At 37.6% G+C, this 16,923-nt stretch overlaps 1 protein-coding gene across 10 annotated transcripts in view; it reads right to left on the bottom strand.

The window, feature by feature from the left end:
* CACNA2D1 (calcium voltage-gated channel auxiliary subunit alpha2delta 1) overlaps window positions 1-16,923 on the bottom strand; it is a 404,961-nt gene that overhangs the window by 331,572 nt on the left and 56,466 nt on the right. For all 10 annotated transcript variants that reach the window (XR_011804797.1, XM_072027298.1, XM_027459907.3 and 7 more), the window contains exon 2: window positions 15,297-15,378. Coding sequence is in view for 9 of the 10 variants with exons in the window: in XM_072027298.1 (XP_071883399.1) it covers window positions 15,297-15,378 (82 nt within the window). In the remaining variant the exon portion in view is untranslated. The remainder of the gene's footprint in view (window positions 1-15,296; window positions 15,379-16,923) is intronic.

Genomic DNA, 16,923 nt, shown 5'->3' with positions numbered 1-16,923 from the left:
TATGTTACAACCAATCACTACAAATTTTAGATCTTAGCTTTTTCCCTGAGAAACATCAAATTTGCGCAGGATTCTGAGTTAAATTGACTCTGGAATTAACCTTTGAGCACAGAGCAAAGTTATAGTAAGCCATACTTGTAAGGGTTCAAGAACCTGGATGAAAAATATACGTTTTCATCCCTATGTGTAATCCACTCTTACAGCAAACTTGACCCTGTAAACCCCCATCTGAAAACATTCCAGTTTTTCATACACACCACTCCTATAGGCAATTTGTTCCCAAACCTCCCATCCTGGGTGACTTGAAAGCTGTGGACTATCGAAGTGTGGTCTAGTGGGAGCATACTTAATAATAATAATAATAAAAAGAAATGTTTTCTTTTTACCAGCTATAAAAATAGCTCAAAAGCCTGAACCACTTAACAAGGAGAAAACAGCCACAACTGATGGCAGTCCTGTTCATACTTCAACCTCGTAACCTGCATTATGGGTCCTGCCACTGAGAGAGCCCAACTACAAGGCTGGCTTCAAAAACTACTGTGTGTCTTTAATTCAAAAAAATGAAAATCAACACCTCTCTCCCTCCTTCCCACTCACTCCACTCTACAACACCCCCTGCACCCTCCCCCTCCCCCCCCCCAAAAAAAAAAAAAAAGAGTCTTGCACAAGATCTCCAATATTGAGTCAGCAACTAACTGAGTCGAGTTGCTGACTTCTCCCCATGTTACGCTACTCCAGGACTTGTAACACCTATCTCCCCTGTTAGTATCACTGGTGGATGATTTATCCCACAACATCTTAAACAAAAGGCATCAGAAATAACTCAGAACTTAACACACTCCTTTATTTTCCTGAAGCATGAGAACTACCAAGGAACAGTGTAAGAAATATTCACTAATTATTTAAGAGGGGTGTACATAATTTATTTGTTGCCTGTTCCCCTTTTCTCTACCTCAGTTCTAACACTGCAGCAGTTCAGTGCAGCAACACATGGGGAAATGATACACGCCTCAGAATCTGGCTCTCTGTAACAAACTTTTCATTCTCAAAGCCTCCCACCTCACAGTCAAACACAATTAGCAAAAGCTCATCTCAAATAGCCATAAAGGGTCTTATCAGCAAAGGTGTGCTCATTCACCTTTCAAAATGCAATTTGGCAGGCTCCATGGCTTGTTAAGAAGAGCTAATTTGAATACAATTTATGAAATTGCTTTGACCAAGTGAATGTAAGTTTCTGCTGGCTTTTACATCTAAAATCATTTTTAGTACTTTAATCACTAATGTTCTGCTAAAAGCTCTCCAATTTGTCAGTAAAACCCTAGCATTTTTCAAAGAATAAACCTCATTGCATGACTAAGTAAAATCCGTAAGGTCATAACACAAAAAATGCTTTAATTTTTCTCTGAAGTCAATAGCCATGGACTTTTGTATTCAGGAAAGAACGTATTAAAATGGCTTTCTAAATGCTAAATATTTATTCTAGTATAATAAACTGCAAGGTTTTAAAGAAGAAATATGATGGGGGTGGAGGTGGGTGTCATATGAGTATGGAACAACACAAGAACAAGGACAACAGCTGAATGTGGTAAAGATGAAAAAAACTGCCTGTTCCTCAGCAGAACATGTCCCTCTCCACTCGTTCTTCAAGGACATATTTATAAATCCCCTACAAAGAGACATTCTTCTTTTTTTCTACCAGACTTGCCAGGGAAAGTCAAACATTTCTGTACAAATTGAAAGATGTACATTCATTGCATGACTCTTGCTACATTGTGGCAGGCATTGGGCTGGGCTGTAAGGCTGCAATTTTATTTAAATGGCCTTCATGCTCTATTACAGGTAGAAAAGCTAGCTTCTCATACAAGTTCCTGAGAGTGATAAATTATCTGTTTTGGATGGCCAGCAGTCTTGGCATTATTTCAAAAGATTACCCAAATAACAAAGAATAATAATTTATGTTGAGTCATTCTAAACTACAGCAAAATTCCGTTCCCTTTTTTATTTATTATATTAACTGTCCATTTCCCCATTTAAGGAAAAAAAAAAAAAAAAAAAAGGAGATGTTTCTTCAAACAGTGCTAACCTAGCCAAGGTCCCAACACAGGTCTGGGATGTGTACACATCAATCTCAGTTCCACCACCAAGTACTCGTATGGATGTAAGATGTCATATGAGATGAGATCTTCAGAAGTCCAAACTCAGAATTTTAACCATTAACCAATAATAATAATATGTCTTTTCCTACCTTAAAATGTGCTTTGGAATAGAGAAACAAAACACCTCTACTTACCTGTCTGTGCAAAAGTAAATAAATCTATTATGCTTGTGCTACTTTGATACTACTTCCAATATCACATAGCCCAGCTAGGCTGGCGTGACACCTTGGTGAACAATCAATATTTATAATCAGTCTAGACCAGCTGAAAACTATAATGAAGGTAAAACTACTGTTCAAAGACACTACTGTGCTTCAGACCACAAATCAACAAAAGCTTTGAGATACTCTGAGTGTTTTTGAAATCTGGAGCTAGGTTTTACAATCTTATATACTAAAGCAGTTAACCTTTTAAATAAAATTTGAATTGAGCACAAATTAATTAAGAGTTTGTCTATGAATCTGTTCTTGCCCTCCCCCTACTTTTGGAGAAGACATCCCTTAATCAGTTCCCTCTAGGTCCTACCAAAAAGTCTCTCGCCTCCTGTTGTGATGGGGGCCTGCTTATGAACCCGTTTTCTGGTCTTTTTATAGGTCTCTCAACAGTTTTTATTTTTGTTACATGCCTATGCGTGAGCATGTATCTCTGCTGACTTGTGTCAAGGTCCTGAGTAAGCTGATGGGAATTAATGACCATGACCTACCTCACAGGGATCCTCTGCCTGCACCCCTGTGCATGGGCTCCATTTCAGCCTAGTCCTGGGCAGCTACTCTGTAGGTATGACTGTTTCCAGCCCTAACTCCTGAATGGACCTTGGACCTATGCCATATGTAGTCAATCTCCTAGATGGACCTCTCAGATGTTTGTTATAGCTTTTTTCCAGTCCTCTTTGACTTCAGACGCATATTGTAGCCTTGTTTCCAGCCTGTCCCTAGCCCCATCTCCTTTTGCTCCTAACTGGAGGCTCTGGATGAATCCTGGACCTGGTCCATTGCCTCTCACGTCTGAAGCTGCTGATAGACTGCTACCAGCATCCAGCTCCCTTACAACAGCGCAAAACTAAAATCCCCCCACCCTCCCTGACTCAGGTGGCTGCTATACAAAGGAAACATTACCTCAGCATTAGCCACCTGTAACTAGGAGAACTGGAGAACACTTGTCACAGATATTTGCATGTTTCTTTATGAAGCCATCCCAGATTTACTACCTGTGATAATTTAAAAATAATAATAATTTAAAAATAAATAAATAAATAATAAAAAGTACATTTCTTACTGAAATTTCAGGTAAAGTTTTGAAAACAAATATTCTGACAAAATAATACTGTTTTATCTGAAAAAAAATCAACAAATTATTCAATTTTGGCTTCATGAGAGACATGAAGTGACATGTCATGATCTCACGTATGCGAGAAAAGAAAAGAAGGGGTGAGTGTTTGACAGACATCTAAACATATGAACAGATCTTGGAAGCAAGCAAGAAGACAAAATCACTCCAATCTACTTGAGTGATTATTACTGCTAACTTTTTATTGCTGTGGGTATTGTCCTTTAACTCAAATTTTGAACAGTCATAGACAACTATGTAATCTAATCAAAGGGAACAAATTCTGTCTTCTCACTATCATATCCTATTTACAAAGTTACAATCTGTATTTCTAATACATGTTCGAGAATTTTTTTTTTCAACAAGATGTTTCTTTTCTTTGAATAACAAGTGATCCATTGCAGAACATATTGAAAAGTGTTCCTTCTCAAGTTCTCTACACAAAGAAATCAGACTGAGTACTTTAAATGTGTCTTACTCTCTGCTTTTATATATGTATAAATAAGATTACAGTTGCTCCCTAGCAACACCCTGGTGCCTTCATTCTTGAAATTCATGACAATAACACAAAGGAAAAAACAATAGTTTACTGTATCTGTTGCTTTTCAGAATCACTTGCCTGATCACTGACTGCTGTTCAGATCTGAGATGACATGTGACATGGCAACTGCCACTTTGAAAACCATGCCATACCATAGCAGTGATGTACACATTAGGAAAGAAATTATCACAGAGAGTTCATTCCTAGGTAATACATGCAGGCTGAGTTCAATTCTGCACCATTTTGGAAACACTTATGCCTCAGTTAACATCAGAAAGAATCTAAGTAGTGCCAGAGTCAATTGGCTCACTCAGGTGCCTACTCAAAGGAAAGCAGATAATCAGGGATACTTTGCAGGATGGAATCATCAGATACTTTCAACAGCTGATAATTAAGAAAGTAGTCTAGAGGACTTTAAAATTAAGAAGTAATTTTTGTAATTGTTATTTTGCATTCAAATCTTCATAAAACATGAGTACCTCTGCTTTTGTACCAACATCAAAGATGGATCCGAAAATCCCGCTTAATTAAAAAAATGTAGTTAAGGCATGTGATTGTGTTTCACAGTGATAGAGTACTAAGTAACAAGACTACATCATTTAATGGTTTCACAGCATTTTCAGATTTTAGCTCAAATTTTTAGTTGATACTGGATGAGAACCCTTGAATCCCAACCCATGCAGTGAGTAGAATGTTTACAAGTGATTATTTTTTTGTTGTAACAGAAGAAAAATAGAAAAAAAATGTTTTATATTTCTTGTGCTTTTCTGGCATGTTTTGAGGTGGACACTTGTCTCATTTGTCAAACTCATTTACTTTTAGGAAATTTTATCCTGCCTCAGCTGCTGTTATTGCCATTTAACACCTACTGACTCTCCCCAAATGTTATATTTATTCATAGCAGATTCTATTTTGATGTTTTACTAACCAGAAAATGTGGAAATTGATTAGCTTTCTTGATTAGTTACAACCATCATCTGTATATGACCACAAAGTGAGGCAAGAACAGGACAGCTTTTCTTAGTTTTAGGACAATTTTTATTAGTGTTAAAACCAGTGGAAAGCTGTAAATGAACCAAGAACATTTTTTGCACAAAGATTATCCAGATCATCTTACAGTAATTAAAACTACAATAATATTAGGCTACCCCTTCCTTCCCTTGAGTCTGAAGAAGCTTTTTTAATGCAGCCACCTATTCTTAATGACTTACAGCTGATTTTGCCTGCTGGAAGAAGGAACTCTTCAAAATGCCAGTTTATTGCTAAGGGAACAGAGGGAGAGCAGCATCTGCAAATAATAAATGAGGCTCCCTGTGTCTTGACAGTCTCTTAATTTCCATTTGGATTACAAAGAGAACTTGCAGATGTGTCTTCAAATTTTCCGGTCTGCATTTTTAAAAGTGATTTAATTTTACTGACCTCTTGACATTGGTTAGCAATGCGTAAACTCAAAAGAAATTAGTTTGGAGGATTTTAACGTTTAACTTTCTATTTTTAACATTTCCAGCTTTAGTATTTGGTTGTAGAGCATAGCAGTGGCGTGGTACACCACTCAAATGAGACATAGCTTTGTAAATGCTGTATTATAAAAATCCAGTTTCTGTATTTTGGTAATCCCTAACCACTCTAACCTATCTCATATATTGTTTAAATTCTTGCAAATGGATTCCACTTTCTCAATGATTACATGAAATTCCTAGGTTTCACTGTAACAACCCATTCGTAACAATGTTCAAGTCAAGAGATTCCATTCTAAAAGTAATCTTGGACTCATTTCCCACCATCACACCCCATTCCAACAGCAAACTGTTGTCCTTGCCTTAGGGATGAGGCAAAAGACACAAATGTAAATGGTGTACAATAGCTAATTTATGCTTACAATTCAGGCGTTTCAGAGCACTAGCCTTATACTCAGCCCACTCACTCATTCCAAATTTCTTATAAACGATCTATTACATTATAAATTACTGAGGGCATAAGAAAATTTAGAGTTGGTTCCATGTTTTTAGATTTTTCTCCTTCTGCTCCTGAGAAAAACAGTGTAAGAAACTGCACATTCACAGAAAACTGCAGTTATAGACTTGCTAGAACCACTCATAGAAATTGTGTGAACTCAGGGAATTTTCATCTAATATAAAACCAGTAATCCAATGAAGTTCCAAGAAATGCTTCAATAATTTCAAAACACCTGTGATTTTTGTTTTGTTAGTTTTGTTTTTAATTTTCTTTTCCAAATGACACTTTAAAATTTCGTTGTGTTTAGGTTTTATGACTAAAAATTCCTCTATTTTACTTGAGGTTAAAAATATTTTAGACTTCTGTTTTCTTAAAGAAAATAAAAAGAAACAAAAGGAGAACAGAAAGGATACAATACTTTCTGACTTTTGAGACCAGCCATTATGAACCTGACTGGGTGCCACAATGTATTCCCTGCATATGAAAGACTCCTTGATCCAATATTCAACTTCTTTAAACACTTGCTTTCCTTTCATAGAGCACTAGAGAGTACACACAGGGCATGCAGTGAACAGCTTCATGGTTATCCATGGTATGCCTACACCTGTTGAGACATTAGTGTTTTGTTTTTTTTTCCAGTTTCAGGAGTGATGAAGGATGGAGACTGCACACATTCACATCAATGTATTTCTGTTTGATCAGAAGTCATGTGCCTAAAAATTCAGGGTTAAAATAGTGACAAATTAATCAGAATCTATAACAATCAGAACAACCAAATGAAATTCAGACTTGCAAAGTCCATAGAAAAGGCCTTCAGAGAAATGCAAACTAATTGCATTTGGGATGTTATTCTTGAAATCAAACCTACTTTAAACAAAAAAAAAAAATCAAGATCTCACATTTCTTTTATACTTTTCTTAGTTATAAAACTCTCCATTACTTCAACCTTAACAAGGATGAATGTAGTATATTCTGGAATGGGGCCATATGTCCCCTAGGTCCATCTGGTAGTTCATCAGAGAACAGCATGAGGTACAAAACTCTTTGCCTTTGGCTAAACCATATTCAAGCTGAATGCAACCTGATAAATACAGTAAGGAAAAAAAAAAAAAAAAAAAAAGAGAGTAAAGCTAGTAAAGAAAAAAGGAAATTTAAATTCTCTGTATCGGCTTAATTGCTTGAATTAATAATTCCAAATAATTCCAAATTTATATAAAGTGTTCACTAATTCATTCCATTAAAGAGAAAAATAGTAAGAATTAAAACATTTACTGCCAACTTGTCTGTCAAGCCACCTTTCACACCAGGAATTTCAGACCACCTATGATGACAGTAGAGAAGACACATGCAAATAGAAATTTTACATTAATTTCAAGAAAGCTGCTAAAGTCTCCCCTTGCACATATGCCTATACAGTTAATGAAGAGATCAAGGAAAGATCTATATGACAGCTTCTCTGGATAAAAATTTAGTGGCATATGACAGCTTCTACAGATAAAAAGTTAGTGGCATGCCTCTATCTGTGGAGCTTTGAGAACATAACAGTATCTTTGCTGGAATTTGTAATAAGTCCAACAGAAAATTACTGCTAGGTTATAATTCCTTCTGGCAGAAGGAAGCCTTCCTGAACATTCATGCTCCAGGGCAGCTCAAATCAGAGACCAGTCTCTTAAAAGTCACTCATCTCAGATAAACTCTATGGACTTATCCAGGGACGTGAAAATCTGAAAGCATGGACTGGGAATCTGCTGCCAATCTGAGTGCTTCAGCTGACTCCCACCATCTGTGTGTTAGGCACATAGACCTCACACTGAGCAATGGCTGAAATGTGCTCATGCAGAACCATGGCTGAGTGTTCGGCAAGAAAGAGCTAATTATTCTAAAATAGTATTCAAGAGAGAAAATAAAGAAAAAATATCTAACAATTGCTGGTGGACTGACTGTGAATGGAACTTGTTGCCACACAACAAACACCCATGTGTAGCTCTGTTTCATTTTGGAGGAAGGCACAGTATTTCTATCTTGGTATGAATATCTTTTAAAGGCCGAGTCATTCTATATGGGTTCACTCTACAGCTCCTGGGACTTTAATAATAGCATGCCTTATGAACATCATGCATGGATTGTTTTTGCAGCAATGTACCAAAAAAGAAACAGATTCAGAGACTAAATTTCCTTGGAACAGCATCTCTAACTGCTGTTTTGTTCAATTATGCCATTGCTTGAAAAGGTTACACTGTACAAGATGGCATTTCTTTGCCATAGTAGTCATAGTGAAGCTCCTGTATGTTTGTCACGTCAAAGCTCTTAACAGACCCACATTTTTAATACAGTGTTTATGTAAAATAGGATTCTCTTCAATCAGGTTGGAACAGACAGGCTTGTGCATTGCTATAAGGCATATTCTCTACTCTGAGGTCTTCCTCTCTGTGTACTGCAAGTATCCTTCCCTCTTCTCTCTTGTCCCTAGAGGTATTTTAGGAACTAGAAATCAAAAGCATACTTGTAGTTTATTAGATTAAAAGAGCTGTCAATTAGCTTAGTCATGGGCCTTTGCTGTGAAATGTCTATGTGAAAATGGAAGTTGAGCATACTTCCATCAAAATGTGGCTACTTATTTACTTAATCTTGTAGTTCAATAGGATCTCTACCTATTTTTTTCAGCATGCTGAGGTAACTCTTCATAGGTAAAAAACTTGACTTTGAACTTTTTGTGCAATTTTTTCTTTACTAAGATAGAGCATCTACAGATAAATGAAGCTAGTGAGATAAGATACATGCTCAATATTTATTTTGCTGCATAGATTTTAAAATTCTTTTAAAGTGCTGTCTATACCTTCTTTATTTTTTTCCCTGAAGTCTATTTGCTCTGTACAGACTGCTATCATTCTTACCAGAGCAGCTTCATAATGCCTGACAGCACAGAGAGTTCACAAGTAGGACAAAGTTACATGAACCCTTTTAAGCTGAAATGACAATTACTATTTTATATTTTAAAACACATCATTTATACCATTAAAGGGCATATACTAAGCTGTGCCTTTGTCAAGAGATATTTAAAGAAGCATGTTAGACATTTTGTACCTCCTTAAAGATTTTACAGTGTATCCTGTAATCTTGCTTTCAAGTCTCAATTTGTTGTACATACAAAACCACCTGATGAACATTCCCTTTGCTCTTCTGGGGAAAAAAAAAATCTATTAAATCATTGAAAGTACCCAACAATACCCTTTTCATCTCAGCAACTACAACAGCAGCAATATCAAGCTATGTCCTCTCTTTTTTACATTATGTAAAAATGGTTAAAGTTTTTTTGTTTCATTCTGTTTTCTTCTCAAAAATAGTTTTTACTTGCTTGAATTGTAAATCAAGTGTTAGGCATAATTCTTAACTAATGTAAATCAGAGTAATCCACTGAAGTCAGTGGAGCTCTGCCAGTTTTCAACCAGCTGATTATTTTGGCATCTTGAATCCTGACTTCCTTACTTGTTGAAACAATCTTCACATTACTGTGATGGAGATATTACGTATGTATTAAATCCAAGTTGGAATTCTCCCAGATCTTGCTCTAACTCCCAATTAATGTCCAAAAAAAGCAGTATTTAAAAATATACTTAAGAACTATTTTTGGAAGACTCTTTTGAGACTTTCCCAGACAGTACAAGTAAGACTTGAGAGATACAAGGAGCAAATGAATTTTAAACACAATCAGTCTTACTGATAAAGAACTCACATTTATGTGGCTCTGGTATTTGTGCTGATATGTACTGCCAAACTAACAATCTACCACAACTAATTCAGAGAAAGGATGATCTTGTATTAAAGCTCTAAATAGGCAAATGAAAATCTGAGCTCAGTACCTGGTTGGATCTGGGTTCTCTGCATGGTCCTTACTCTTCTTACTCACTAATTTAGCAAAGGAGTAGATGAGCACTGATATATTAAAGAACTTTTTCTCTGTGCACTTTAAAAAAATCACTCAACTCTCACCTGCCTCTCCATCTCTTACACACAATTATTTTCTGTTCCTTCTACTACTGTTATACTGATAGTTTTTTTTAAGGCTATGGATAAGAGCAGCCTCAATTTAGAACTTTTCATTCACTTGAATCCAATCTTTTTGGAAGTTTTGCTTACCACAGGTATTGCTGTTATCACTGGTAACAAGAAAAAGAGTTTATGAAATTTTCATTGGCATAAACATATTCATATTTTCAGAAACATAGTCATTATTGAAGTAATCACTACATAAATTCCCAAATATCTTATCTTTTTTAACACTATATGGAACATTTATGATTATATAATAATTTATCCACACCATAAAGATGTTTTCAGAAGTTGTTATTAATGCAATGGTTTACAATGGCTCTATTATCTGCCCCAAAACAAGAAGAATGTTGTTAGTCACCAGGTCAATATTGTGATTCCACGTGACTGTAAGAAATCTTTCAGAGAAAAAAAGAAAAGGGAATCCTTCTCTGAGGGGATTCATTTCATAAATGTGATTCCATTAAATTCAATACACGATGAATATAAACACCTTAAAGATAAAAAACGTTCTCTCACTGGATGTCTGTGTCCACCAACTTTTACAGAGACACTAAACAGTCGCATAACAGTTTTCTTGCTTAATTTTGAAGGTGTTTTGTTCTGAATTTCTTTATTTGTATGGAAGTAGATGTTACATTTTGAGTTTTATATTCTCTCTCCCCCAGACTAAAATCACAGAATCACAGAATCTTCTAGGTTGGAAGAGACCTCCAAGATCACCGAGTCCAACCTCTGACCTAACACTAACCAGTCCTCCACTAAGCCATATCACTAAGCTCTACATCTAAACGTCTTTTAAAGACCTTCAGGGATGGTGACTCCACCACTTCCCTGGGCATCCCATCCCAATGCCTAGCAACCCTTTTGGTAAAGAAGTTTTTCGCAATATCCAACCTAAACCTCCCCTGGTGCAACTTTAGCCCATTCCCCCTCATCCTGTCACCAGGCACGTGGGAGGATAGACCAATCCCCACCTCACTACAGTCTCCTTTAAGATACAACACATACATCAAGGGTTCTGGCAGTGTTCCTATGCCTCTCTGTTGTGGCCAGAAGAAAGTATTTCACAGTTCTCCAGAACAGACCATTGAGTAGTGTAATTTTCAACTGCATAAACAGACACGAACATCAAACTTATGTGCAGGTATGTATAACACCGGTGAACCATAAGACATCTTCAACAAGTTTGGAAACACCATAAACCTGCATGGTACAGCAGCTAACTGGAAAATCCTTGGCTTTTGAAGAAGTAATTCACTCCAGCTGAGAAATTAGTGAACATGCTACCTTGAGAGCTATCTTAGTCACCTCACGGTTCTTCGCAGAACCGGAATCAGTGGGACTTATTCTACTGAGTCTAAGGAGAAGTTCAGCAGGCTATAAAATGGTTATAAGCTGTGAAATGTCTTTCTTATGAGTTTTAACCTCATCACTTGGCCAAATCAAAACTGACTTTTTTAAGAATAAGGAAAGACATTTCTTCTTCTGGATATGTGCCTGACCAAAGAATAACATTCCACCACTACATACTCTAGTACTACAGCTGTTCACAGAAAGTCACATCTACTGTTTTATAGCAGAAGCCCTGTGCTCCTTGTTTTTGAATTGATCACTCTGCTTTGGGTTAGGAGGGTAAACAAGCAAAAAAAAAAATAATAAAAAAAATTTTTTTTGAAGCTATCCAAAAGCATGAAGACTACAGGCTTGGTCCAAAGAATTCTGGAAGTAGTCGAAGTAATGAGCCAGAATCAAAGCTGAAAATTCAGTTGAACTGTTAAGCATTTTTAAAGCTTAAGCAACTTTTTAAGCAACTGAAGGCAAGTTCTGTGAATAGAAGTGACAGGCATGCAAGCATGCTGTTTTTAATGTCTTGTAATCTCCATTTTTGCAAGATTGTGGTTCATTTCAGAGGAGATCTGACTAAACATTAATAGGCAGTAAGCAGAAAAGAAATGATGCTGCTCAAAAATGTGAAAGTGAAAACTACCTGCAAACAGAAGGAAAGAGGGAGAGACTGTTTACCCTTGAAGAGAGCTAATTAAAAACAACTAAAACAACTGGTGGTAGTTAAAGACATCATGCAATTTAGGTCAAATAAATGGCTTTGATAGAGAGATATTTTACACTGAAACACCTACCCCCCCCCCCCCTTTTTTTTTTGCTTCTAATCCTGAAATTACATGCAAATATTGACCTTCTTGTGAATATCCTCAAGGATAACTTATGATTTGCTTCAACTGTGCTATAAATTTTAACTTTGGAAAAGCAACTTACCTACAGTATTCAAAGGTAATGTTTTTTTCAGCATGAATGTTACTATTGTATACTATAACTATAGCCAGTGGCATTGCATGCTACTATGCTTGCCCAGCAGTTATAATTAGAAGATTATTTTAGCAGCTTGTAAATTTTATGAATATTAGCTATACAAAGTAACATTTTCCTTGGGGTAGGGGGGAAATATGAGTGAGAGTGTCAATCTTTTGTTTTTTCATTACTTATTTTACTATGCTTTCTTTGCATGGAAGTGCCAGGCAAAATGGTTAAGACATTATCTCATTGCTTTGCTCAATTAGAAATTCTCTGTAAAACATTTCTCTTTGAAATATTCTATATCTCCTTCACTGTAGACTAAAAACATAAAGTATTCTTTCAAAGATAGATCTTTTATTCCTTCCTGTATATTGAATTTTAGCCCGAAAAACAACTGCATTTCACTGGAGAGATTTTTCAGCTACATCCCCAAGATCCTACATGCAGATGTATTCCAAACCAGACAGTCTCACTCCCATCATGCTTCCTCCACAACTAAAACTCAGACTTACTCTGGTCTCTCCAGTGATCTCCAGATCATACCTGTGGTCTAATCAGTGCAAGAAAGAAGAGATGACAAGTAGATGAGGAACAAAGGATAAACGATTGGGATGATGTAGGAGACAACAGACTGGCAGGCAAAGAATAAGGAGAGAAGAGACTGGAGAGGAAAGGAGAAACAAACTACATGTCTGAGACTGAGAACTAGTAATGGAGGGAAAGATAGGAAGGGTGAAGAAAAATACTTGTCAGCAGAAACTGGAACAGAAACAAAGAATGTATTCAGGAGGAATGAAAGATAGCCCTACCAGCATAGCAGGAATGTGTAATGGAAAGGCCAATGTTGGATCTGACATATGACGCTGAATGAGGGGATGGTGGGATGTACTGGGTTCACATAGCAAGGTTTTGGTCGCAGGGGGGCTGCAGGGGTGGCCTCTGTGAGAAGAGTCCAGCAGCTGCCCCCTGTTAAATCAGGGCCTTGGAACCTCAGTTGGTTCCAAAAGGAATGAATTACTAGTCTGTGTGATGCTCATTGCACCTTTGTGAGAGAGCATATAAGAAACAACAACAAAAAAGAACCTACCATGCAACAGCAGCTGGAAGAAAGGAGTTAGAAAATGTGAGAGAAACATCTCTGCACCAAGGTGAGTGTAGAAGGAACACAGGATGTGCTTCAGGTGCCAGAGCAGCAGTTCCCTTGCAGCCTATGGTGGAGCAGGCTGTCCCCCTGCAGCCCATGGGTCCCACATGGAGCAGATCTCCACGCTGCAGCCCATGGAGGAGCCCCCGGTGGAAGAGGTGGATGTGGCCCGGAGGAGGCTGCAGCCCATGGAGAGCCCCCACAGGAGCAGGCCCTGGGCCGGAGCTGCAGCTCATGGAGAGGAGCCCACGCAGGAGCAGGGGGTCTTGGGGGAGCTGCTGCCCATGGAGAACCTGTGCTGGAGCAGTTTGCTCCTGATGTATGGACCCCATGGTGTGGACCCGTGTCACAGCAGTTCTTAAAGAGCTCCTGCCCGTGAAAGCCCCCACAGGATCAGTTCGGGAAGGACAGCGTCCATGTGAAGCAGGGGCAGGGAGTGACTGTGAAGGAGTGGTGGAGACAAAACTTTAGGGTCTGACCACAGCTCTCCCTGTTCTTTGGAGGAGGGGAAATGAGAGAGCAGCATGGTGAAGCTTAGCTACCTAGCATTGTGAAACCATCACATGGGGAAAAAGAGGCACCACAAGTACGGAGGATAATGGATCACACAGAGAACAGATGAGCAAAAAGGACCCTGAATCCACTTAGCAGAAACTCCTCACCAAAACCTGCAGAGAGAGACATGATTCGCAAGCCTTCTTGTCCTCTGTCAGCAGATATGTGTGAAATCCACCTACAAAAAATTCCATCAGCTGGGCATGCTGGGATAACCTTACAGTTCTTCAGGAAGATTAAGTAATAGACGTTTCTGTGTTGTTGAGACCTTATTGTGGAAACCCACATGTGTATCAATCTAATGCTTTTTTTGCTAGGATTTCAAGATTTTGGTTTCAGTTAGGATTTTGTTTTCTGTTCGTTTGGGGATTTCTAAGATTAAAAACTACATCTAAAGCATCTGTTTTAATACTCTTTTATTTATTTTGCAATATCAAGCACTCAAATGTTAGGAAAGGCCACAAGTAAAATAATCTCTGCAAACTTCATTTATGTTCCTCATGTACATGCAGTGCCACAGCCCTTCCTTCATCAGGATGGGCAGGGATAGGGAAAGGGAAATATATGAACATGTGGTTGCATACTTTGTGATGATGTATAAAAAAAGTTTTTAGGTAGCCTAATCCTGACATTTTCTGAATTGTAACTACATAGTTCTGCCATCTCAGAATGTGTTTTTAGCCTCTATGAATGAAATATGGCACAAAAATGTCTTCTCAATGAAACAAGAATTTATTTCCTACAACAATAAGTTCATTCCTAAAACACACTTTGTATTAAATTAAAATAGCTGAATATAACTAATTTTCATTCTCATCTGTTTCTTGTAGCCAATGGCTGCTTCACAGCTGTGAATATATGCCAAAAAATAGTCTCCCTTGTTGATATAGAGCAGAATGTTTGACTGCTGTGAACGGTTGCTTCCTGGATACTTTATCTGACAAACATATAACATAAAAGCACTCATTTAAGGTGGAAGTGTTGCAATAATGGTAAGCCTTATGTCCAGTGCTGCAAAGCTGATTAAATATTAGCAACAAGAAAGTGTTGCAACACAAAAAGAGATAATTGAATGATGCCTATATTATTCATTTCTCTCTCAGTAAGCACTGTAGAAGAGAAACACTACAGAGTTTAATTTCCCAGAGTCTTTTTACTATGTTACAATTAAATGAACATAATACCTAGATGATGCACACCATTCATTTCACTCTTCCTGTTATTGCACTCTAAGGCATATCTTCCAACTCACCGCAGCAAGCTGGTCCACTCCACTTGCAGTTCGTGCCAAAGTTACGAGGTCTTCTTGCATCTTATCTACCCATGATTTTATCCTAAAGAAACCAAAAAGAAGAGAGAAAGAGAAGTCCAATCAAATCAATGTCAAATACCTATGACAATCTCAAATACACATAAAGGCTGGCAGATTAACTCTCATGTAATAGGTTGACACTGAAGTCCACCTGATACAGCTGTGAATCTGCTTTAGATATGTTCTCTGTTCTCCTTTTCTCCCTCTCTTATGCATGAACTTACTTTTTCAATAGTCATGTGAGGAACTTGCATTTAATTATACATTACAAGAAAAGGGCAAAAAAAAAAAAAAGCAGAATATATATTATTAAATATAAAATATACGTGAGTATTCTTTGATAAAAGTAATCTTCTTGTAATAGACCAAAACAATCTACATCCTAATAGTGTTCTCTTTCACTGACTAAAATCTAAGCCATGTGTTTTTTTCTTCTATTTTTCAGCAGATGGAATATGCCTGGTGCTCTCCAGACACTCTCCCTACCATATCACTACAGCAGACTCCTGCTAACAGTTCTGAGGTCTGTTTCCAAATGCAATAGAGCCTAATTTACCTTTTTTTTTTTTTTCCCCTTTTATTTATTTATTTATTTATTATTTCATCTAACAGAGCTTCTACCAAACCTTGATGACCTGTACAGGATGAATGTTCTCATACAGTTTTCTGGTGTGGCCACCACACTTCATCTGTTGTAAACCAAACATGCCATCATATCTATTACTGGCTGTAGCAAAGACCACTACAACAGAGCTTGTGCACTGCCCACCAGGACAACCTGCCTGGCCTACAGCTCATTCAGAGCAACAGCTTTCTGTATGGGCTTGAGGTCCCTCTGCCAACAGATAGAACAAACAGAGAAAAACAACAACTGGAAGCATGCTGACAAAACAGAATAAATCTGGCCTGCAGCCCTTTTCTGGACACTCCAAGGAAGAAGAAGTAGGACAGGCAGCCACAGGCATAGGTGGCATGAGTTGTTCTGGCAAGAGGCACCTGCACCTGGCTGCTGTTGATGTGCACACTTGGCTCCCTAAGCCCAGTAAACATGACTCTTTGGAAAAGTATTGGATCCAATACAGTTTTTATGTTTACATGCAATGTCACATTTTGTAGCAGGAAACGAGTCATGGCACAAGTGTACTCCTGTGAGATCTATGCTTATTCCAGTAACAGAAGAAAGTGGTGTAGCTTGCCTAGCCAGAAAATTTGTTCTCCATCTCATCTATCATATCACGCCTGTCATTATTACTGCTCTCAGCTCTGAAACCTGGAACAGATATTTGTATTTATCCTAGCCATTTCCTAGTCTTAATGTGATACATTGGGAATGGCTGCTTAAAAGATTATACATGTAATTAGGAAAGAAAGCAATAAGAGAGACTCCATTTTTGCTGCAACGTCGAAAATTTGGAAGAGTAAGAAGGAATATGGAGGATTGGTTTTAGTCCTTCTTTCCACCATTATTAATACATTTTGTGTTAAACAATCAATATCTTGAAAGGTCACAGACTGTATCATGGAGTCGTGACTTGGGACTTTTATTAAATGATCCTTCATCATGCTT

This window comes from Anas platyrhynchos, chromosome 1 (assembly GCF_047663525.1).
Source record: "Anas platyrhynchos isolate ZD024472 breed Pekin duck chromosome 1, IASCAAS_PekinDuck_T2T, whole genome shotgun sequence".
Classification (NCBI taxonomy): domain Eukaryota; kingdom Metazoa; phylum Chordata; class Aves; order Anseriformes; family Anatidae; genus Anas; species Anas platyrhynchos.
The sequence above is the reverse complement of the archived record's forward strand: the minus strand, read 5'-3'. Positions and strand labels throughout refer to the sequence as shown.